This window comes from Carcharhinus amblyrhynchos, chromosome 25 (assembly GCF_965287045.1).
Source record: "Carcharhinus amblyrhynchos chromosome 25, sCarAmb.v2.hapA, whole genome shotgun sequence".
NCBI lineage: Eukaryota > Metazoa > Chordata > Chondrichthyes > Carcharhiniformes > Carcharhinidae > Carcharhinus > Carcharhinus amblyrhynchos.
Window position 1 is genome coordinate 13,471,050 of NC_137348.1, and position 24,842 is coordinate 13,495,891.

Here is a 24,842-nt window from a genome sequence, read left to right on the forward strand (position 1 = left end):
TCCCCTACTCCACCTGTTTCTCTCTCTGCCCCTTGCTCCCTCCACCTGTTTCTGCCCATGCCTGTTGCCCCTTTCAGCCGGTTCACCCCCTCCTCACCTCTGGACCAGTCGCTGCTTCAGCCCACCCCAGCCCAAGATCCTTCACGACTTCAACCTACCACAAACCGAGACTCTTTGCTGCTTCTGAACTCCCCTTGGAAGTGAGCTCACCAGGTTCCCATTTTTCAAAAGTTGTAGTATATGGTGCCATGGCAACGGCAGGCCACTGAGGGTAGATATTCGAGCATGTGACTGATGCTTGCTGCTGAGAGCTCTGATATTAAGATGCTAATATGGGCGGCACAGTGGTTGGCACTGCCGCCTCACAGTGCCAGGGTCCTCGGTTCAATTCCAGTCTTGGGGTCACTGTCTGTGTGGAGTTTGCATGTGTCTGCATAGGTTTCCTCTGGATGCTCCAGTTTCCTTCCACACACCAGAGGTGTGCAGATTAGGTTGATTGGCCATGATAAATTGCCCCTAGTGTTAGGGATTAGCAAGGTAAATGTGTAGGGTATGGGAATAAGGCATGGATAGGATTGTGGTTGGTGCAGGCTTGATGGGCTGAATGGCCTCTTTCTGCACTGTAGGGATTCTATGATCTCCATTTATGTATTAAAATGAGATTCCCAATATAGCCTGTTATGTTACTGGCAGGGGTGGGAAAGGTTTATATTTCTTAAGATTTCTCAATAAACTAAATCACTTGTGACTCCTCTGCAATTTGTTATCCCGATCAAATCTTGCATGAGGTTTGCAAGGCGGGTTTCCTTCCCTAAAAGACATTAGTGAACCAATTGGGTTTTTACGTATTCCAACGGTTTCATAGCCACCTCCTCTGAAATTGGCTTTTTATCCCAGATTTTTTAAAAATGAAGTTAATATTCTCAAATGGTTGGTTACAGTGGGATTTGAACACAGATTCTCTGGATTATTATTAGTCCAGGCCTTTGTAGAAACAAACCCAAATATTTCTGTGTGTGTGTGTGTGTGTGTGTGTGTGTGTGATATCTGTTTATAAACTGAATTCTTTGCAACAGTATATTTTCAGTTATAGCATCCACAAAAGGTGGTGGAAGTTTCTGCAGATGGCAATTGATGTTAGATCAGTTGTTAACTTTATGTCTGAGACTGACAAATTTTTGTTAACCAAGATATGGAGCAAAGAGCGGTATATGGAATTAATTCACAGATCATCAATGATCTCATTGAATTCCAGAACAGACTCGAGGGGATAAATGGCCCCCTTCCTGTCCCTAGTTCCTAATTTAAATGAAACATTGTGGGGTTCCATCAGGAAACCAACAGGGCAACTAGGATATTCAAAAAGTTAGGAAACTATTTTCTGCACTGGGAAATCATTTTAAAGCAGAATACACTGCCACTGGCAAGAAAATAATTACTCCTTGGTGTGTTCTATTTTATTTACTTATGCACTTTTTTAAATAAAATTCAGTGACAAAGGATTTTTATTTCATTCACGTAAAAGTTACACTTGTAAAAGCTAGTATCGACAACATTAAGCATATCTGCTGTCCAGCATTAACCCATGTTGCGATTAGTACTGCTTTCATTAACTGGGGACTGTTTCCTTTTCATATATAAAACACATCATCTGCAAATTTTTGCTACACAAAGATAAAAATGGTGAGCACATCAACAATTGTGCAGTAAAACGCTCTTCTCAGTGCCAACCCTACCACAGAGCATCTGCTTGACATTTTCTTGAACTAAAATTTGACATCTGCTGGAGTTTATGTCAGCAGCATGTTTTGGATAAACAAAAAAACCACTTGAAACACATCGAGGTAATTAGCTAACATTGTAATGACACTTGGCTGTTTTTAACAGGATAAAATACTTTCTGAATTAATAAGTAACTAATAATTAAATGTATTACAATAAACAGTGAAGTTATGATGATTGAAAAGTGGTAAAGTATATTTGCTTGATCTATCAGCGTGATATATTGAAAAACATAGATTTGTTGTAGCACATAATAGCACGTTATAGCATTGTTGTACTTTTCTACTGCCTGTAGATTTAACTGTAAAACATTACAGACATTCTTTGAGAAGTTCTCACAAACTGATATGAATGGTTTGGCTGTCCCCACCGTGATAACTATCCTGATACCACTCCAGCTAAACTAATATAGCAGCATTATCATTTGAATGGGCATAATGTTCATTACTGGTCCTGAGGTTCTCATTCCTAATGACACCCTTAGGATATATAATGACTTTAATGCTCAAACAAAATAAGACTGATCATTCAGCTAAGCAACGTGTATAATTTCTAATTCTGTGTCAACTTTCACATATTTGGCTAGCGTTCTATTTGAAACAATTCCTAGAGATCTGCCTTTGAGTGACTTCCGACGTTGTGCTTTGAGTCGCCCTTTCCAGAGAACTGCTTTAGTTATTGTGTAATGGCGTCGAGGTGCCAGCATTGGACCGAGTGGACACAATAAGAAGTCTCACAACACCAGGTTAAAGTCCAAAGTCCAACAGGTTTATGTGGAATCACAAGGAAGGAGGAGTGCTCTGAAAACTTGTGATACCAAATAAACCTCTTGGACTTTAGCCTGGCATTGTGAGATTTGTTAATGTGTGAAGAAGTGTTTTCTAAAATGGATTCTGAGCTTGCTTCTCTGCCACACCATCTCCCACCAACAGCCATGATGTAACTCTATTTTAGCCTCTTGTATTCTATTTAGAATTTCATTTGGGTTTAGAAAGTCCTCTTCTCATTCCTCTTTCAAAGCTAACATGTGCAAGATTTTCTAATGGTTTTCATAACACAATCTGCTGACACTGGAGAATCAGACTCACAATGCTTTCTGCACTGCTTTCAATTCTTGTCTGAAAAATGGATAGTTGGCCCTGCATTCAAATGTCCAGGATAGGTGAATTACCTGTGCTAAATTGACCCTTAGTGTCAGGGGGATAAGCAGTGTAGATATGTGGGATTATGGGGATGGGGCCTGGGTGGGATTGTTTTCAGTGCAGGCTCGATGGGCCAAATGGTCTCCTTCTGCACTGTAGGGATTCTATGACTGTATGATTCTTGATAATTGAAAATTAAATAGTGGAGCCACCTCATTCCGCTGGAAGTATATCTGATATAATTGTCAAATAAACCTAGAAATGGGTGACTAGCTTCTTTGCTGCAACAGGCAAGACTCTTGTGCTTCCTTTTATTAAAATTAACAGGTGGAATTCTCCGGCTGCACTGTCTGAAAGCCAGAAAGTCCTGCCTGACCATCAATGGCATTTCACATTCTCTGCAACCCGCCTGCTAAAATTCCAGTTGCAGGCAGGATGGGAGAAGAGGAGAATGAGAGATGCTCTCATTCAAACATACAAAATTCTTACAGGGCTCAACAGGATAGATGCAGGAAGGATGTTTCCACAGGCCGAGGGAGGTCACAAACCAGGGCACACAGTCTCAGAATAAAGGGCAGGACATTTAGGATTGAGATGAGGAGGAATTTCTTCATCCCTAAGGTGGTGAATCTTTGGAATTCTCTGTTCTGATGGAGGGTCGGTCATTGAATATGTTCACGCCTGAGATCGATAGATTTCTTCATTTCAAAAACATCAAGGGATACGGAGATAGTACAGGAAAATGGTGTTAAAGTAGATCAGTCATGATCTTATTGAATGGCAGAGCAGGTTTGAAGGGCTGAATAGTCTTCTCTTGCTCTTATTCTTTATGTTCTTATGTTGTATCTTTTCAGAGCAAAGCTCTGTCAAACAGACATGTCATTTCTGCAATCTCAAGTGTCACTTAAACACTTTTAACAATGCAGTAACCTGCAAATTAGCTGAACAATCAGGTGACTGTCCAATGGCTATTCACCTATCAAAGGTGTCACTGTCTGATGCTCCAATGTAGAAAGTGAAATTCTAAACTTGCTTACGTGCGGCCTACACACAGGGCAGCAAGCATTGCATCAATAGATCTGGTTGGACCTCCCCTTCCCATTTTGATGCTGGGTCCTGTGTTCAACGATGTTGACTTTCAACAGGCTGGATCTCAGTTTTCCAAGTTTCTTAAACATCTTCTTCATGCAAAACACAAGGTCAACATTAACCTCTTTCACTGAGGTTTATCATTCATTAGGTGAAAGTCCGCACCATCCAGTCCCAATAACTAGCAACTGTTATATGACAGACGCCAATCTCAGTGTTACCTATAGGTTTTACGATAGACATTACCATGTCTATAGTATGGTATTGTACCATGCTATTGTGTTACAATGCATTTTCCCATTGAGAAAGTATGAGATGGAAATTTTCACTGGATTTCAAAATAAAATATTGTGGTTCACTAAACATTTTTAATGAGTAATGACTGTGATTAGTAGACATTAATAGTTGAGAATAGCATGGCATACGATTCCATATTTTGAACAGGCCATTCAATTTTTCAATCCCCTTGTTAATGTTCAATAATCAAAGGCATTCACCTCAAACCTCTTTGCCTCTCTTACAGTGTTTTCAAAACCCATATGAAATTACCTATGTGGTTCTGCTTTAAAACTTTGTATCAGATTAGAGTTAGTGAAATTATTCCCTATGGATCAATGATCGAGATAAACTGGAAAAAGAATGAGAGAGAGGGGCTAATGGATAGTTTTAGCAAAAGAGCCAGCACCCACACAGTGGGCTGAACAGCCTTGACGTGTGCTGTGAAATTATAGGATTCGATGATTTACTGAACACGGTTGATGTGCCTTTCCCCATCAGATGCTGCCTGATCCCGCTCCAGTTCTCTGTGCAACCGGAGGAGAGTGAGAAGGTGTAGTGTGGGGGATCGGGAAGCGGGTGGAGAATGGGGGGAGTGGAGATTGGAGTGCGGGGTGGAGGGTGCAGTGAGGTGGGGGGGGGGGGAGCGGGGGGAGGGGTACCCGCTTCCTGATTCTGCAGAGTTTTGAGAGGCTGGGCATTTCCACCGGGAAAGGTGGACGCTGCTCCAACAGCAAGGAAAGGACGAAGGCACCCCAAAATGGAGGGAAACTTCATCAAGTTGATGAAAGGAAGAGAGTAGAGAAGCGGAGGGGAAAGCACTCTAGAGGAAAAGTTTGGGCCCTACCCCCACACCGGTCATTGGGGTCTTGGGGTAGGGGACACTCATAAAGCTGGGAAATTATTAGCGAAGTTTTTCTTCTGATGGATACTGCGTCGAGTGGGGAGAATCATTGTTGATGCTGTTCGTGTCTGGGCCCCTTTTCTCACTTGCTGTATGAGGGAGAGAGGATGTCCTCAGTGCCTTCAGACCACAAGTCCCTTGTTTTCACCGAAATCAGAGAGCGAATTGTCAACTTGCTGGATGTGTGGTGATAAGTTATTGATGAATTGTTCCTTCCGCGTGCAGAATAAATGAGTTACAAAATGCCCCCTTCCTCTACAACTCCAGATATATGTAGCGTGTTTATTCAGCATCTGTAGATAAGAACAGGCTGCTTTAGAGATTACACTGACCCATGAACAGAATTATCTTCCACCTTAAAGGAATTATTATCTTATTTAAACAGGAGTAATCCGGTGTAACATGTTATTGCACAGCCAATGATGGAGCCTCCTTCACTCTGGACTTCAATCCAATCCAAGTCGCGGAAAAAGGACCCAACAACTTTTCTTGAACAAGCTGAGATATTCCTGCCCTGCCTGAGGAAGGCACATCCTGGACCCAGCCCAGCAGCAACCGCCTGGACTCCCACTTTTTAAAACTTCGTTTGCTTTCCAAATTTCGTTGGGCTAAAGTCATGAAATAATGTCACGTGGCCATTCGGCCTATCGTATCTGTGCCAGCCCTTTGAGAGAAGAAGCTCTGACGAAGGGTCCTCCAGACTCGAAACGTTGGCTCTATTTTCTCCCCACGGATGCTGTCCGACCTGCTGAGATTTTCCAGCATTTTCTGTTTTTGTTTCAGATTTATCTTTGGGAATTTTATCCAATTAGTCTTCCTGCTCTTGATCCCTCCAATCCCTGGAATATTTCACTTCGGAAAGTTGCTATTGAAACTGCTTCCACCGCGGTGCATTAAGAACTTGCTGGAAAACCCATTTCCTCTCCTGCTCAGACCCCAGGTAAATCTAACGGGTTTTGTCCACTGTTCCAGCAATTAGATCAACGGTTGACTCCAGCCCGGGCAGTGACAAGGTGGCTTTTGGCCCAGGTTTCGGTCTTCTTTAGTTTCCCGAGAAACATGAGGCTCCAGGTTCCTCCCAAACATTGACCTGTCCACTCGGCACAGGGAGGAAGTCGGGGAATGCAACCGTGTCCCTTTGCTCCTTGATGTTACTTTCTATAGAGATGAATAATTATCTCCAACGTGTACAGATTACTTCCTATGTGTGTGGAAAGTGAGGGTCGTGGAGGAAACAATTGTTCCAATTCAAAGGGATTGCGATTTAAAGTCGAGTTGGGACTCGGATTTTCTTCCAAACTTCTCAACGTTTAGAAGTGTAAAGCTGGGCGAGGGGGGTGGGGGGGGGGCGGATGCATCAGTCCTGCTGAGATTAGCTGGGGGAGCAACAGAAGTTAATGAAACTTTTCCTAACTCACTGGGGAGACTCCAATGAACTTGCTGCTGTCAAACTTCTGACAGCCGTGTTGTCTTTACTGGGGATCGCCGAGTACGTTGGTGTCAATGGTTTACACGGACTCCCAGCTTCAATATGCGCGGGGTGGATGTGGGGTGAAAATGACCAACAACAAGATGCCATTATTATTATGCTGCACCCCGAAAATAAAACCAAGCGCCAGAGACCGGGCGACGGAAAGAGATAGAGGAGCGTTCTTACTTGTAAGCTGCTATAATATAAATATTCATTTTCCAAACACAAATATACTTTGAAGACGTATGAATATTCTATATATGTGCACAAACTCACTCAAGACCATCAATAAACCCATGCACACAATATACGTACCAATTTACAGAATCTATGATAGGCTGGTGTGAACAAATTATAATTTGATCAGGAAGAAATAGGAACACAAATTGTCCTAGGTGGGCAAAGACAGAGAGAAAGGAGAGAGAAGACGGGAGTAAAACCGGTAGCAGGGACAGATGTGTTAATGCCCTGAACAGATAAAGAAAATATTTACAGAGAGATAGAAACACAGATTTAAAACCGACATAGAAAGTCAAACAGCTACATAGACAGAAACTGGAATTGGTGGAACGGGAACTAAAAAAAACAGGAAATAAGGAATAAGTTTTACGGAGCTGAGGTGATTCTGGGTTTTATAATTTGGCGCAGGCACTAATGTGATGCTGTTTCTGCGTGTTGTGATTAATTAACCAGAGTGACACAGTATTTGAGAACGAAATAAATTATTGTGTCTGTAATTAGTGAACAGCCAAGTGTAAACAGCTTAGAGCGCCGAGAGCAAAAAAAACATTTTGGCTTCTCTGGATGTTTGCAGTTGCAACCGGCCATGGTTTAAAATGAGCCGGTGCAGCCCAAGACTTGCCAGTCTGGTGGAGTCCAGGGGAAACCCAGAAACTGGCAGCTCCGCCTGTGATCCCGTTTCACTCTCGCTTATAAAAACCGGATCAGATACGCTCTGTCTCTAACAGATTTTAATTGGATACAGTGCAGCCCTCGCTACCTCGCCGCCGCCAAATGTAACACTTTGCAGGTTGCACGGGATATTAATCTTGGTGAATAATTTAACATTATGAAACAGTTATATCTGTTATTAATTCATTCTGAAATGGGTGAAATTTAGTCACCGTGCCATGTTCTGTCATGCATCTTCTTGTATTGTTGCCTCTTGTTTAATTTTTTGAATACTTTTGAATGTTCGAAATGCTACTTGTGTAATCTCGGAGGAGGTGAAATCAGATTCCAAAAAAATAACGCTTTCGGATACAATGTGAATGTTTCTCAGTTCAAAATCTTTGCGCCTGCGAATCCTCCCAGATACAACTCTTTCTTCTATTGCTGTGGAGGTTGTTTCAATAATATGTCCGGATCAATGTGCAGTTATTACAATTACATTGGGAATGATGTAAAGTCGGTTTAAGAAGGGATCCGACCTTTTATAAATTAGTGTCAGGATATCTTAGGAAAGTAGCAATTTGCTGGGAGAAATCGGCATTTAAAATCGAGTGGGGGGGGGGTTCATGGCGATTTTTCACCTGTGAATCCTGACCTATATCGATACCGTCCAACACCTGATCAGGGTTAGTGTTTTACCCAGACACAAACCATTTTTTACACAACAATCCCTCAATGTCACAGACTCTTTAATTCTAATAGTTGGATCCTACAACCTACAACTTTACCCAGACCCCTGCTCCCCTCCCCTGCTCCCCTGCTCCCCTCCCCCCCCCCCCCCCAGCCCCAGCCCCAGCCCCAGATCCATCACTGCTTTCAGTTAAACTTGCGGCTGCACATCCCCAGTCTGGGCGTCTTCTCCTCCTGAACTTGTCTCCAGCTCCGAGAGAGGGTCGGCTTTGCAGTCACCGTGATGTCAGGGCGAAGCCCCAATCAGAGCGGCTTCTCCTCAGACACGTGCTCCAGACATTTAAAAAAAAGGGGAAAATAAACCTTGCAAAGTGACAGAAGTTCATTTTAGTCCAAAAGTATCTGGAGGAGGCAGAAATCTGGACTGCCGCTTGGCGGCCCTGCGGAGGAGCGGATTTTTTGTTGCCCTTGTCCAAGGTGCTGAAACTTGGTCCATGTTCCACTCGCCCCCTTTTACAGCCAGATCAAAGCGAAGTTTCAATCTGCATAGCTCCCGGCTCGCACCAACTTTCTGTCTGGAAATTGGAGTCCAGGGTTTAATTGCTCCGGATCATTCTTTGGAAGTTGAAGGGTTTCAGCAAGTTCAGTAGAGTCTCTCCCAGTTCCAGATGACCATTTAACAGAGTCAGCAATGGAAGGCTCCAACGGCTCCAGCTTTGGGATTGACTCGATTCTATCTCACAGGCCAGCCAGCCCCGTCTTACCCAAAGGAGACCCCTTGATGGGCGACTGCCGCTCTCCCCAGGAGATGAAAGCTGGCCTGAGCCCGGTGTCGGACGTGGGCAGCGAGCAGAGCTCGCCTTCCTCGCCCGGCCTGGAGGGTGACGAGGCGGCGGCGCCGCTGCCGGGGGCCGCCGGCGGGATGGAGTCGCAATCGCACCCGGGGCAGCTGTGCGCCGTGTCCCAGCCCAGGACTGCTACCTCCTCCTTCCTTATCAGAGACATTCTGGGCGATTGCAAACCTTTGGCTGCCTGCGCCCCGTATTCAAGCAGCGGTCAGGCGCCCCAAGAAGCCACTCACAAACACGGGGAAGAATTTAGAGACAAATTGGACAAAAGGGAGAACTCGTCCTCAGACACGGAATATAAAGGTAAGCGTGGTGGCGGGGTGGGGGGAGGAGTAGAAACTAGGTCAAACTGAGAAAATGATAAATAATAGAAGTTCTGGCCGAAAGCTCGAGTGATGATCAAATATAACATACCGGGAAATCGAAAATTCTCAATTCAGGAGAGAAGAGACCACAATACAGAGAACTTCTCAATGTTAGCACTGTTCATTCAAATACTAAAACTACCGCGTGTGCAACGGATTACGTTTGGATAAAGTATTTTTGTGGCTGTTAGTTAGTCCTTCTCTCCTCGGGCCGGTGTTGTTATCATAAGAAACCAATAAATCGCTTTTTAATGGTCGCTTTTAGTTAACTAACTCGGTCCCTTTTGCAACAAAGATAATTCTGAAACGCCGGTTATCGAACTGCAGCAGTCTCGAGTTTGAGGCTCTTGCTGCCTCTGTACAATGCAGACATTTCCATTTCGGGTTGAACTCGCCAATTGCGAGTCAATCCGCCCATCATCACTTTTACACATAACAGACTGACCCGTGAATGGGAACTGTCAGCAAAGGTTTCTCAGGGATCAAGCTTAAACCCGCGGCACTTGACAAAAGATCACAGTGGGTTAGAAATATAGTTATCAATAAAAAAAACAAGGACGCAGGAAATTAATCGACTCTCTCTCTCTCTGTTTATCGGGATCTTGTCCTGAAATGCTCCTATAAAGCACCTTTGGCAATGGAGAGAGTGCACTTTTTGCACTGGGGTTGGGGAGGAGGAATTTGCCAGATAATATTTTTAATTTATTGACAGATCATCGTCATAAAATATAAACTGTTACCTTAACGAAACTACATTTAAATATAAAATCCAGTCCTTTAAACCGTTCAATTTTATAATCGAACTAACGTCTGTCCTGACCTGTCCCACCAAGTGATAGATGTTTAACAGCAAGATTCTCGGAACTGTGAGATCTCATCTAGTTGCAGCTTTCAAACCTGGCTTTTGAAAAAAAAACAGAGAGTGGTGCATTCTCACTCCGAATCGTAATAACAATTTTGGCAATTTGCAGAGTTGGTTTTGGATAAAATCAAACGTCAAACGATTGTCAAGAAATCGGGAAATTGAATTTCACCGAATCTAGTCTTACTCAGTGAATGGGGATGTGAGTTACAGACAGAGCAGTGAAAAGTTATTGAAACATTCGCATAAACGTGTTTTTTTTTGGTGACAGTCCCAACTGTTTTGCTGTTAATATCGCGCGAACATTAAGTTGTTGGATTGAAAAGCAACCACACATCTCCCACATTGAAACATTTTCAGCAGAAGGCGGGAAGCCTTGATGGTAACAGGGAAGTATTAGCCAATTGGGAATAAAATGGGAAAGAATGTTGTAAAGAAACCAGGTTTAGCGAGGCGTGTAACGTTTCAGGATCTGAAGAATATTCCGAAATGTAGACTCATATTCGACTCAATCTCTAAATATATTTTTTTGTGAAATAATTCCGAATCTAGTCCAAACCAGCAATAAAAATGTGTAATAGTGTGTGTGTATACGGGGGAAGGGTGACAGTGGGGTTATGGGAGGAGGTTGTAAAAGTTTAGGTAGTTAAAACTTTAAAAGAAAGATTAGATTCAGAGTAGCAGCTGTTCGCAGGGCCTCAGTCAATATCAGCCGCTTTCGAACAGCGAAAAAGACATGAATAAGTAAATGCCATTTTGATAGGACAACCTGTCAGAAGTTAGTGCAACTTAACATAAATTAAGGGACGCATAATTGACCAAGGAGCTATAACCGGCCCGGGGCCCATTTAATAAAGAGACAGAGGTTCTGTCTGGCCCCTACTTTTCTGAGGGAAAACAGAACAAACTTTTCAATCTCAACAAGGGAGCAAAATCCCAGGTTTACCCAGAAACTCCGGCCCTATTTCTATAGCCGCAGGTTTAAATGTCCAACAGTAAGAGTGAATAGTCACTGCCAGCCTGTGGTTATGGGAAATTGACAAAAGTCTGCTAAAGGTACGAGATCGAAAATTAAAATACGTTTGAACAGGGAACGTTCCCAAGTATATTTATTTAGGCGAAATCTTTAAATATTTCATTGGTTTTCACGAGATCTTGTTTTAATGTTTTGTTTCTTTAATTCTGCATTTAAAAGTGTTTAAAAAGGTGCAAAGGTTGTTAATGATCTGAGTGTTTCGGGAGTCCCAGAAACTGATTTGTGTTTTTTTAGTAACCGGTAGATTGGAATAAAGGGACTTCTGATGCTTCACATTGAAGGGGAGTGTTTGTTGTCGAACGGTTTTGTATGTCGGTTTGGAGGAGGGTGACATACCGTCTAGTTCGTTACATCATTTCTCTGAAGCCAGAGAGTTTGATATTATCACCAGCCCATTTATACACCGTACCTGGACCAATGCTGCGACTGATAACATCCCCCTTGCTGCATTTTATTTTTTTAAAATCAATCCAACAAAAAGAGGTTACAACTTACTGCAGCGAATTTCAGTAAAATGGTAACACGGATCGGGAAATATTAAATATTAGTTTCTGGATGAGTTTACATGTTCAGAGACAATAGGGGGGTCTCCTATATCCCGGTTACCAGCTCTGCATTCCTTTATCTCATTGTAGTAAACAGAAATGATATTTATCTCTGCGTTCAGGCTCGCACAGGGAGCTCGGATTCGCTCGTGTCTCCTGGAGTTTTGAGAGTTTAAAACCTGGATTTTGGGGCCGAGGAGTTGGTATAATTGTGGGAGCCGATTCCGTGCACATTAACCCCCCCACCCCACTCCAACACCCGCAATTGAGAACAGATCGAATGAGTATTGCGAAGAGTAAGGGCCCTTTCTCAATGCCTCTCTGCTGCCCGCAATGAAATTGGGTTCATTTTGTCAATTATCAATAAAATAAATTCAGTTTGAGGTCGGCTGTTGGAGCTGCAATTTGGACACAGAAAAATTACGATTCTGTCTGTAACGAGATGAATCGTGTTCACATGAACTGGGTGTGGGTGATTAGCGCAGGTTAATGCATTCTTTAATGCGCGTGTCTGCTTTAAAGGAACAAGTTTAAATGGAGAGATATTATTAGTTCAGGGGAAATGTAGGGACAACAGACACAAAATCGAGTTGGGTTTTAAGTAGAATATTTGTGCTGAGTTTGTTGCACAAGAAATCTCTTGTCACTGCTCCTCCCTCGGAAGGTTTCGCTTTAAATTGCGGAATAATCCTCTGATCAGTTTTATTTCCAAGGATCCCGGCCCTTAATCGGCTTTGTTCCCCTCTGAAGGTGGGCGGGTTTCATTTGTAAAACATAATTTAAATCGTTGCCGTTTTGTGTCGGATGTGCCAGTTTCCTGCACCTAATTGGTACAGCCCGCTTCAAGAAATCGGTGCAATTTGCAAAATAATCCCGTGATCGGATTTTTAAAAAGGACAGTTCAATGATTGGGTCTCTAATCGGCCGGATTGCTGCTTTAGACCGCTCTGGGCATTTTCCCTGGTGACTCAATTAAAGGGATTATTTTCTTGCCGGCTACTGGAATTAGACCCACCTATCCTGTCTATTCTGTCTCATTTCTAACTCTGCTGCCCCTTCTCTCTTCCCAATTAAACCCATTTGGTAAAAGTGCAAACAAAGAGCTTTTTTCACACCTACGACCGCAGACATCATTGCGGTGCCCGAGATCTGCGGCGCCCGATGTGTGAGCGACTTTTAAACACAAACAGCTCTTTCAACATCTTCCAGACTTAACGGAGAAAGGGAAAGTTTTTTTTCTGGAGTAAAGCAGTTCCAAACTCAGACTCTCTCTCACACACAGGGACAGAGAAACTGAATGCCGTACCTGCAACTTCAGTAATACAAAATTCAATCACAGAAAGGGGGGAACCCCCCCACCCACCCTAACATAATCTCTTGGTTTTGGGAGCGAGAGGCTGAAATAAAATAATCGCCGGTTAAATGTTAACCATTTTAATGCTGCAAATACTTTGGTTACAGATTATCCAGAACATCTTTTGGGGCCGTTTAAATAATTATTATCCATGATAATTGTCAAAGTTTGCAACATGTCGAATATCCTGGAAAATAACCTGAGGAAATTCCCAGAGGATTGCCTTGCCTAGTTCCCAGATTCCAAATTGGGATATTAGCCCCCCCCCCGCCAAAAAAAATGTTCTCCTTGAGGAAGGATAGCGTTACTCTGTCTGGTATTCTATACTATGAGTGATGCACAGGGATGTGGATCCGGAGATTACTCTGTAACTGCCCCTTGTCTCTTTCTTTCCCCCTCCACTTTTCACGGGCAGTCAAGGAAGAGGCGGAGAGGGAGATCTCCAGCAGTCGGGACAGCCCGCCTGTCCGGTTGAAGAAACCTCGCAAAGCCCGCACGGCCTTTACCGACCACCAGCTGGCTCAGCTGGAGAGAAGCTTCGAGAGACAGAAATACCTAAGCGTGCAGGACAGGATGGAACTGGCGGCCTCTCTGAACCTGACAGACACCCAGGTCAAAACCTGGTACCAGAACAGGAGGTGAGACAAACAAAACCTACAGCCAATTAATATCACAAAAAAATCCAAATCAAACAGAATAATGGATTCAGAGAAACTAAAACCAAATTTAAACACAGGTTAACACCAGCAGGTATCTAAATCTTATTTAACATGGCCACATTTTCACAGCCGACACGGGCATCGATATAAATATCAATTCCTATCAGTGGAAAATGCAAATGTGTAAACCATCATCTCTCTCTCTCTTTCCCTCGCACCGTCTCCCCAGCTCAACAGATATTAATTATTTGAAGATGCGGATTACAGCATCACAAACTCCTAACTGGGTTACAAAGACCGAGCAGGGATTAGGTGTCGGGGTGTTTTAAACTTGCCCGAGCGGATATGAATCACAGCTGATGCATTGAGCGGCCGCCGTTGAGAAAGAAAACATCCGCGAACGAGGTTTAGTTGAGCAACCTAGTTTGGTTTGTTTCTATCCTGTTGTGTTGGGTTACCGAAACCATCAACTAACTAACAGGGTGGTGGGGGGTGGGGGGAGGAGGGGGGTTATAGTCAGCGAGATTTGAATGTTTTGTAACATTATTCATCAGATCAGATTCTTCCGGGGATTCCCGGATCTGGATTTATTTGACAAAGAGTAAATCTTACAGAAGCAAAACGGGTCAGAACAGGTTCCCAAAGCTAGTGTGGCGCAGGACAGGAGCCTGGGAAATCCACTTGCTCCAAGTTGGACGCAGGGGTTCTTAAAAAATCAAAATGTACTTTTAAAAAAAACAATCCCCAGTAACTGGATCAAGTTGGGTATCAAATAGTGGATGGGGCGACACTCAAACAGGTCATCAAACTGCAATAAATCTCAGGCCAGAGACTGGGGTGAATAAAGTTTAAAATCTAATCGATTACAAGGAAATAGTTGGAGTTGGCGATATGAATTGTCTCTCTCGCTCTGCTGGGAGCTTTTTAACATCGAACGAATGATAAGGTTCAGCATTATTGGAAGGATCCAGGTTGAGATACCGAGTATACATTTAAGAAACTTGATAGAAAGCACCACACAGCAATCGCTCTGTTATAAATTCCCCCAGGGGGGCAGAGAGGCAATGAAACTCTCACTGGGGAGAGAGAAGCCGAAATATATTTAAGGGAGTAAACTGGATTTAAGAAAATTTACTGTAGTGCGATGAAATCTAAACAAACAGCTCTGTCCAAAATATCCCCAGAATTGTTGCCGAAAAGAGGAGGTCAGAATGAAAGCCCATGCCGCTGAAACAGGCGAGGCCAGTGGTAGCAACATCTGGCTGAAATACCCAATCCCCAAAAACCAAACCCGTTTCTCCACAACTCAGTCCCGATGTGGGCGACATTTTGAGGTCCAGTCATTTTGAGGTGCACATTTCCATCACATTCAGTCAGTTTCTGCATCGGGTAACTCTGCACGTTCCACCCGAGCGACGCCTGCTGATGTTGGAACCGAAAATGAGACTGAGTCATCTCGCTTGTGACCACCTGAATGGCCAGTGGATGAGGAGTGAGCTGGTTATGTGTGGGTGCAGTATCCAATTTCTTGCTGCCTTGTTAACATCTATTCCGTTCAGAAAATAATTAGAACGAGTGGCTTTCTAATCACAGGAGTTTGCTTTGGGATTAGGCAGCCACCTGTCATGGCGCCCTCCCCCCTCTCTCTGTCCCCCACCCCCCACTCTATCTAATGTTGGTAACACCTAGAGTGAGAGCCTATATTTACGCATCAGTTATCAGATGGGATCTGTCGCCGAGCCTGGGTGCAAAGCATTTATTACCTGGATTTACTAACCGCCTCCTTTAAGGAATCAGTCGGTTTAATTCCCCAGAGGAGACTGTACAATACAGACTCGGCCAGAGGAAGTGTACACTACACTCCCCCCGAGCTGCAATTACCCTTAAATATCATTCAAACTACTCTCCTAACTGAGCCCAAACGAGGAGATGATGAAAAGTGTCTACAGCTCAAGGTACAGCTACAACAGCACAAAGAGCAGCAATGATTTGCCGGCACCCCGGAGCGAGCAGTTACATAAAGCTGTCAAACTAACTAGGATTGAAAATTCTGCTCGGGGAAAGGACAAGGGCGACACTTGAATCAAGAGTCTGTGTAGTTTCTGCGTTATTTAATGATAGCACAGGACAGTGACACCGGGTTGAATATAAATATAGATTATACACACACACACACACACACAGGCAAATACCTTCAGACTGTTATGTTAGTGTAAAGAACTTTATGAGTTTTACGAATGCGCTTTGATGTTTTCTCCAGCTCTCGATCGCCACTTTTTCATCAATTCTGGTGTTCATATTAAAACTGTCAGCTAAAGGGGGGTAAATCCTGCCAACATGCTGTTTGTCACCGAATGTCCTTCTCATCCCAAGCAGAGGGGGGGGTTCGGGGACTCAGTCTGAATATAGACTCGCCCCCGCCCCCCCACCCCCCGCCGCCCCTCCCCGCCCCGACATACAACGATATCACTGTACAGCCCTAACTCGCACACCACTTATTATAAGTTTCATTCATTCCCCTTTCGTTTCCATGTCCCCCTCTTTATAAACGGGCACCGGATTATTGTCCAAGGAACTGCAGCAATCATTCTCACCAAGAGTTTTCAACAGTAAAGAGTGAAATCCGCAACTGAATCAAGTTAAGATTTTCTCCAAAACCAAATCATTGCAACAACCCGTTCCCCTGAAATATAAATAAACATTTCAGGTTTTTGTTGATAACTGTTCCTCAAATGTCCCGCAATTCTCTTCAGGTCTGAGTCGGTTCAAGCTCAGCCACTTTATTCATTATATTTTTGTGAGGATTCGCTTGGTAATTGCATGGATTTAGACCCAGTTCTGCTCGACCCAAGGTAAAGGACAGGTTCCGGAACCCGGTCACCAGTAATAATGAGCACAGGGCGATGGAGAGAGGAGGTGGGATAGCGCCTGTGAGCCGCAGAGATAACAGGGGGACAGGTTCAGGGTGTAACTCCCGCCGCCACTTACCCCCCAGCGCTTGCCATTCACTCCCAGGAACCTGCCGGAGGCACTGTCTGTCTTTGCGAGCTCTTAACCTGACACATTCAATCTCAGTCCATTAAGACATCTTTGAACTGGAGACGGCGAGGAGCGGGGCTTAATTAAAAGATAATCGATCGATTGATTGGTGACAGATTTGGGTTCCTCCGAGAGACCCGCTGCCTTTCAAAATTAAACTGACAAATCCCCATTAAGTGGAGACACTGACAGCCCATAAATGCATTAATGGAAATCGCCACCATTATTTCACCCGCTTCCCTTAAACCGACTGTCAAAGTGTTGGAGAATTTGTCCCCAGTTTGGATTGTCCCGCTAAAGCAGCCTTTTGTTATTATATATATAAAGGAACAACACTTTCTTGACGAAGAAATGACATTGTTATTGTTGCGATGCTGTTTATGATAACAATGGAATAAATTGTTCCAGGTGTGGGGAGAACTGGCGGCGAGGATGGCTTAACAGGGAGGGAGAGGGGCGTGGGGGGGGGGGGCTGAATGCGGCAGATTTGCGGGTTCTGGTGGGGGGGGGGAGTCTATTCACCCCCCCCCCGCCCCCCAAACGCCCATGACAGAAACTTCACAGAGAAAGGGGAGAGTTGGGGTGGGAGTATTAGCCACAACTTGTTGAAAAGACTCAGGGATTGCAGTGGCTTGTGCTGTAAACGGATTTCAAATAAAAGTGACCAATTTTAGTCAGCGTTTTAATGTTTGGGTTGATATAACCCGGGATTAGACAGTCCAGTTTCAGGAATACGCAGCTACAGAGCCGCCTTTTGCTCATTGAGATTTGACTCCGCACCGTCCTCAGCACAACTCCATTCCCTAACTCCAATTCCCTAACAATTAATGAACATTAAAAAAGACCCAGCTGACTATAAAATGACAGAACGCAAGATTTAGAACGAAAGGGAAGATTTGCAAATTGGTGGAATAGCAGAAACCGCCCCTGTCTCTTGGAAAGGATATTTTTTAAAGCTTCATTCCTTTACAAAATCTTTAATGCGTTGTTTGGAGCTGATGTCCTCGGTGCTGGTTTCTCCTCTTCTGGTGAGACCAGCCCGTCTCTTATTACAGCAAGTTTACGGAACCGGCTGAGATCTCAGTGAATATTGTCAGAGTTTGTGGTTTAGGTTAGAAAACAATTGGCCCTTTGGTTAAGATCAAACCCAAGATCAGGCCTAATGTCAGCTTGGATCTTGTTTGTCTCTCTCGTGAGGGACGGTGAATTGGTTTCAATGTGAATATTTTGTTTTTTGGAGCAGGCAAGGAGATGGATCAAGGGCTCGCCGTATCCACTCTGCTGCATTGGCTGTGTAACTTTGAGAAAGGAGCAACACTGTTTAATAAAAAAAATCACAGCCTCTCCCACCCCCCTCCCGGTGTGTCGCTGCCGAGGCCGTGTAAAAAGCCTGGGCTTCACAAAATGTTACTGTTTGGTGCAGTCAATAAGGAGGTCACTGAAGATTGTAGAACACACCTCGGTGATCCCATGCACGGGGGTGAGGATGTTGAGGGAGAGGGTGGGGGTTGAGGGGGACGGTGGGTGGGCGTTGGAGGGTGGGGTGAGATTGTGGAGGTGGGTTTGTGAGGGAGGGGATCGGTTTGTAGAGGTTGGGGTGGATTTGTGGGGGTGGAGCTGTGGGGGTGGGGGTGGGTTTGTGGGGGTGGGGGTGGCGATGGGTTTACAGGGGCTGGGGTGGGTTTGTAGGGTTGGATTAGAGGGGGGGGGGGCTCCTGAATCTCTTCCCATGAAATAAATAAAGGCTTGAAATGGGCCCCGGTCATTGGGTTTGCCGCGTTGGGAAGAGTCGGTTTGACTGAGGCGGGTAAAAGTGCTCGATGAATATGGAAAAACAGCAGCGAGGAGAAAAGTTCTGTAGAAGGGACTTGAAAGGTGAACTTCGTTTCTCTCTCCACAGATGCTGCCAAACTGCTGAGTTTATCCATAGTTTTCTGTTTTTTTATGTGTGTGTATTCACTAAATAAGAGAATAAACTTGTGTTATATTGTGTTATATTTTGTGTTATATTAAGTGTTAAAACGGGACAAATTTTAATCCAACTTTAACCACATCTGAGGAATTCATTCTTTTCCCCCAATTTCTCGCCTCCAACAGGACGAAATGGAAAAGACAGACGGCGGTGGGACTGGAACTTCTGGCGGAGGCTGGCAACTACTCGGCTCTGCAGCGCATGTTCCCATCGCCTTACTTCTACCACCCCAACGTGGTCTCCAACCTGGAACCAGCCGCCATGTACATGTACCGGGGCCCGGCCGCTCCTCACCCGGTCATCCAGCGACCCATCGTCCCGCGGGTTCTCATCCACGGTCTGGCGGCGGGGGGCGAGCAGCCGCCGCCGCTCCCCGGCCTCGCAGGTGTCCTCCCCCGGCCGCCGCAGCCCCGGTGAGCCCCCCCCCCGCCCCCGCCCCCGCCCCCTCCCCCTCACCCTCACCCTCCACTCCCTCCATTCCTCCATCCCTCCTACCCCCTTTCCTCCTCCTCCCTCGGCTTGGACTTCAGTGGGGAAAACCCCCTCACAAAACAACAAAATCAACACAAAAAAGCTCCAGTATTTAAAACAAAGTGAAGCAATTTTTAAAGAAGATTGTATTCTACGCTATTTATGCCTTTTTATTTTCAAACTTTTCGTGTACAAAGTGAGAGGTTTTAACTGTGATACGAACATAGACTTAATTTAAAATCATTTCCAATTCATCACGTAGCATCCATAGTTTATTATTTTCATTTAAAAATATTTATAGTTTTTATAAACGGGAAATCAATTTCATGCTCTGAATCAGTAATAGGTGATGTTGCACTATTTAAAAAAAAACTTTTTGTTGTTGCTGAACACTTAAATTGTACAATTTATTTATTTTAAAAATAAGTTACAACGATGGACGAGTTTTTTCTGTAAATATATTTGTAAATATCCTCTTGACGTTTCCAGCTTGGTTTCTGACCCTGCGCAACTTTGGTACACACTTCCATGTGTTCTGACTTTAGCTGGGTGTAGGTTGAAGACGGGGGAGATCACTAACCACCGCCCCCCCCCCACCCCTGTGCACACACAAATATGATTATTTATTGAATACTGGAGCAGCAGTGGAGTTAGAACCCGGCAGCTGTTACAGCGCCAGACTGGGAGCGCCAACCCGGCTCCGGGAGCCTGACAGATGGGTAGCGAGATCTTGGCATTCTCTGGCGCCCTCCTATCACATATAAACAAAGCATCAAAAATAACAGTGTGTGTGTATGTATATGTATATATACAATATATATATGCACACACAGAAAACAAAACCCAGGAACTGTTTGTTTCCATTTATCAAAATTCAACAAGTCAGCAACAGCGGGTTAAAATAGTTTGAAAATTTCCAACCAGTTCTATTTACAACCACCGCCCCCCCCCCCCCCCCCACCCTCCTTTGGTCTTGGGTCATTTTGTCCGAAATTGTTGTTAAGTGAATATCGACCATTCTCCCTCCGCCCCCCAACCCACGTCCCCTTTCAATTATAGATCTTAAAATATTTCCATCGTCAATTACATCGTCAGTTTCCACTTCACGTCTTGCAACCCGGCTAACTCGACAAATAATGCTACAAAGAAAAGTTTGATTGCTGGGTGAAGTGGAACGACTGTCCCTCCGAGCTGTGCGTTTATCTGTGAATCCTCTGTAAGCTGTCAGCAAGGTGTCAGTCACACATCAGTATTCCCACTTAACGCCGCAACAAGGGGAGAACAAGGGACAGAGAGTACAACCGTTAATAGTCAGCTCCGAGACTTTCCAAAACATTCATTATTTTTATACCAGTTGATTGTCAATAGAGAATTTCAACATATCGAGACATTTCTTTCAGCCTTTCCTAGAACGAGTGATTCTTTCCGCCTAAGTTCCTGTTTACATTGTCATTTGTAAATTATTGAAATACAAATTATGGAAGATTGTCCGACACAGTTCATTTTTTTTAAGATTATATATCGGTCAATAAATGATTCGCTCTTATTTATTAAAAAAGTGTACTGGCAAAACTCAGGTGTGTATGTTCAATTCTAGGGACCTTTAAACTGCTAGCCATCAGGGTTTTAAACACAACTTTTGTAGAATAAAGTACCCAAGACATAATCTGATGCTCGTTTACATGGGGACAGATTCTGGACACCCCTCAAAGGCGCCGATGTGATTCCTTCACAGGTCAGCACCTTTTATCATTTCCTGCTTGTTTTTTTTCTCTCTTTTTACTCTTCTTGTGCTGAAGGGGCGAGCAGGTGATCGACTCTGAAGTCTTGGCTGTGTTACTCTGTTAAGTTCGCTCTCCCCATTTTCTTTACCTTGTGCGGATAGTTAGCCTCCCCCACCCCCGCCCTCACCCCACCTCCCGGGGAACCGGGCTGAGATCAGTCCTGAAAGCTCAGGTGCTTAGGATGGATCTTGTGTGGGGGGTCTATCCATCCCACCATCACTAACGGCAAGGACAGGAAGGAACCCATTGACGCCTTAAAGAGAATTGAGCCAGTAAAAGTGTCGAGTGACAACAGTTACCCAGTCAATTCAGCGTTGGGATCCCATATTAGACGAAAATAAAAACCCATTAACGAGACTTCATAATTATCAGATTCTCAAGAGTCACTTAAAGAGTTTGCTTAGAGAACATTTTCACTGTTATCACAAAGCTTGAACACTTCATGTCCTGTTGCAGGTTACAGGCTTGGAACTGTTGCGTTTTAGATAATTTATGTAACATTGTAACTTAATTCAATGTGCGAGGGACAGGAAAAATTGTCCTTTCGGCTGGGGTTATATTTCTTCAGGTTTCCGTTGCTTTATGGATCACACTGGAGCATTTACGGGGATCAGGGGATATATTTGCTCTAAGATGAATTTGATTGGCACCACCCTGTGATGCAATCATTACCGTGCCAGGACCGATAAAACAGCAGCAGATTTCTTCCTGCAGTCAGTGGCCATCCTATACATACATGCATCTGCGTGCTAATATTGCCTTTTTATTATTTAGTTTAAATGATTTCCATCGACGCGATTATAAAGGGACAAACGGGGTTTCTTGTAACCTGGTGGGTATGAATGCGAGTTTAGCTTTGGTGAAAAACATGAACGATGTCTTTTTTCAACTAATGTCGATTTTGTTTTGGTTTGATAAATTTTGATTCACAAAAACAAGTTCTAAACTGGATGTTCAATATTTTTGAAATCATAATTTATCACTTAATCAGGACATTACCTTATGATCTCCTTATAAACCAATTACGTTTAATAATAAATTTGAACTAGTAATAAAGTCAATAGCCGAAAAGGATGGCACAAGATTTCATAATTTAAAACTTTCACTGCAACAAATGACTAAAACACTAAGGACCAAACACAATTTTCTTCTTCTAGGCAACTTAAGGGCATTCCCATTTTTAAGTTTATCATATATCACTGTCCATGGATTTAGAGTCCTTATAGTAAACAGTCCACAGTTGCTCCCAGTTTATAAAAGCTTCCGCTATTCTCATTTTGCTGTCCAGGTGGCTTTTAGAGAGTTCTTAAACCACCAGTAAAGCCTGCGCTAATGATTTGTCTTCCTCCAGCTGGGTCAGGGTAAATCTCCTGGACTCTTTAACTACCGGCAGTATGTGTGGCCTCAACCAAAGGCCCTCTCCTCCGCACTTCTGGTTATGGTAACTCACAAAAGTTTGCAAGTTCTCTGCTGACTATGGTAATGAAGTCTTTTACCTAGGTTTCAAAAATAGATCGTCTTCTGCATAGCAATGCGAAACCACGCATCCACGTAGAAATACTAATTAGCCATCCCTTGACCTCAACTCACTTTCACCTCAGAACTAAATGGACAGTTTATAGCACCGCTGTTTAAAACCCAGTGGCTACAACACTTTTCTGGTCCACTCATTATAAACTCAGACTGCTGCCGTTGTCACTAGTTGTAAATACCTTGCACCCTCGTCGCAATAAAACAATCTAAACCTCTCTTGAATCTTTAACATTCAAAGCACCCAAAATTACTGTCAGGCAGACTGTAGAACAGGTCACATGACCCAAGTTTAAAGTTGGTACCAAAACATCTCAAATCTCATATTTGTAACATGCAACCTGTTATTACATTTAAACAAGATTACATGAGAATTAAAGAATTTATAAATAATAAATGCCAAAAACAAAGTGTTGTAAAAACATGAAATCTAAACGAGAATTTGATGAAGCTGTTTCTTTATAAACCGTAGAACAGAAGAGCACAGGCCTTTCCGCCCATATTTCCCATGCAAGCCCAAGGACACTTTCTAATCGTACTTTCCTGCACCTGGCCTGAAACCCTACAGCTTACCAGGTATTTTAAAAAAGAATTTAGGGTCTCTGCCTCCACCACCAACTCAGGCAGCGAATTCCAGACACACCTCCCTTTGCAAAAAGTTCTTCCTCGCGTCCCCACTACACCTACTGCCACTTATTTTGAATCTATGTCCCTTGGTTCTAGAATTCTCTGCCAAGGGAAACAATTTTATCCTGTCCACTCCATCTCTTCCCTTCATAATTTTGTAGAATTCGCCCCTCAGTTTTCTTTGTTCCAATGGGAAATAATCCCAACCTATCCGTCCTCATAGCTATACTTTTCTAGCCCTGGCAACATTCCTGTCGACCGCCTTCGCATTCTCTTCGGAGCAATTACATCCTTCCTGTAATGTAGTGACCAGAACTACACACAATAGTCCAGTTGCGGCCTCGCCAGTGTTTTATACAATTCCAATATTATATCCTTATTTATATTCTACACGTCTGCCAATGACGGAGAGTATTCCATATGCCTTCTTTACAACCTTCCTTACTTGAACTGTGACATTAAAACCTGTGATATTAACACATCCTAAACAGTAACATAATGCTCATTGTACAATAATACAATTTTTAATGTTTGGAATTTCGGAGTTTTTCCAAAATTAAACATTCTCCCCCCAAAATAGTTGCAATTATGGGTAAAGCGTGAGGGTCTGGTTGGTTGTTTATCCTATACCTTGTGCACTGTCTTCAAGTAGGGAAACCAGAGACATTACCCAAGGACTTGTTTGTTATTGCACTGGATGTGTTAGCTTGGTAAGAAGTCTCACAACACCAAGTTAAAGTCCAACAGGTTTACTCGGTACCAAAGTGGCGTTTGCTACCGAATAAACCTGTTGGACTTTTAACCTGGTATTGTGAGACTTCTTACTGTGTTCACCCCAGTCCAACGCCGGCATCTCCACATCACGTGTTAGCTTGACCATCGAACGTTTAATTACCATTATAGCGGCAAAAGGACTTTCCGCTGTCGGGTTAAGAGGGATCAGCGGACTAAACTCAGCACATCAAGTACTGCATTCCTGGAGAATTGGAAGGATGTAGTATGCCTGATAAGCAAGCTTGCAAAAACAATCCCGGCAGTGTTGATCTCTGCAACTGAATGCTGCATAGCTCTTACTGATCTGACGGAACATACAACATAGTTTGTCAATGGTGTTATGTTTCAGGGTATGTAATATACACCATAAATATTCATTGGTGTCATTTTACGCACCCCATTAGCTGGGCGTTGTACTAAATTTATTAGAGGGCAATTCAGGTTGCATCTTCTGCAGTTAGTTCTGATCACAGTTAGTTGGAATATAGATGAGAGAGCAACCTTTCCCTTCTCAACCAATCGATAGTCCCATTTAGGTATGAATTCAGAATAGTTAGCTTCAGATGTTTAACACGCAGTTCATGTGGAAGTCTATCCGATTCCGAATGGAGCTCCAAGCCCATTTCGTGGTACCAATTTAATTTGGACTGAGGTGCACCCCCATCATCCCCTTCACAGTTGTACATTGTATGAGGTAACAGTAGGGTACAGCTGCTGTGTGGGGGCTTCCC

General features: G+C 43.7%; 1 protein-coding gene across 1 annotated transcript; it reads left to right on the top strand.

The window, feature by feature from the left end:
- The first annotated feature begins 8,936 nt into the window (after nt 1-8,936).
- LOC145358331 (barH-like 1 homeobox protein) lies at nt 8,937-19,342 on the top strand. The gene is made up of 3 exons (XM_080212256.1): nt 8,937-9,396; nt 13,671-13,893; nt 19,051-19,342. Exons 1-3 carry the CDS (start codon nt 8,937-8,939, stop codon nt 19,340-19,342), a joined length of 975 nt encoding a protein of 324 aa, XP_080068382.1.
- The last annotated feature ends 5,500 nt before the right edge of the window (nt 19,343-24,842 follow it).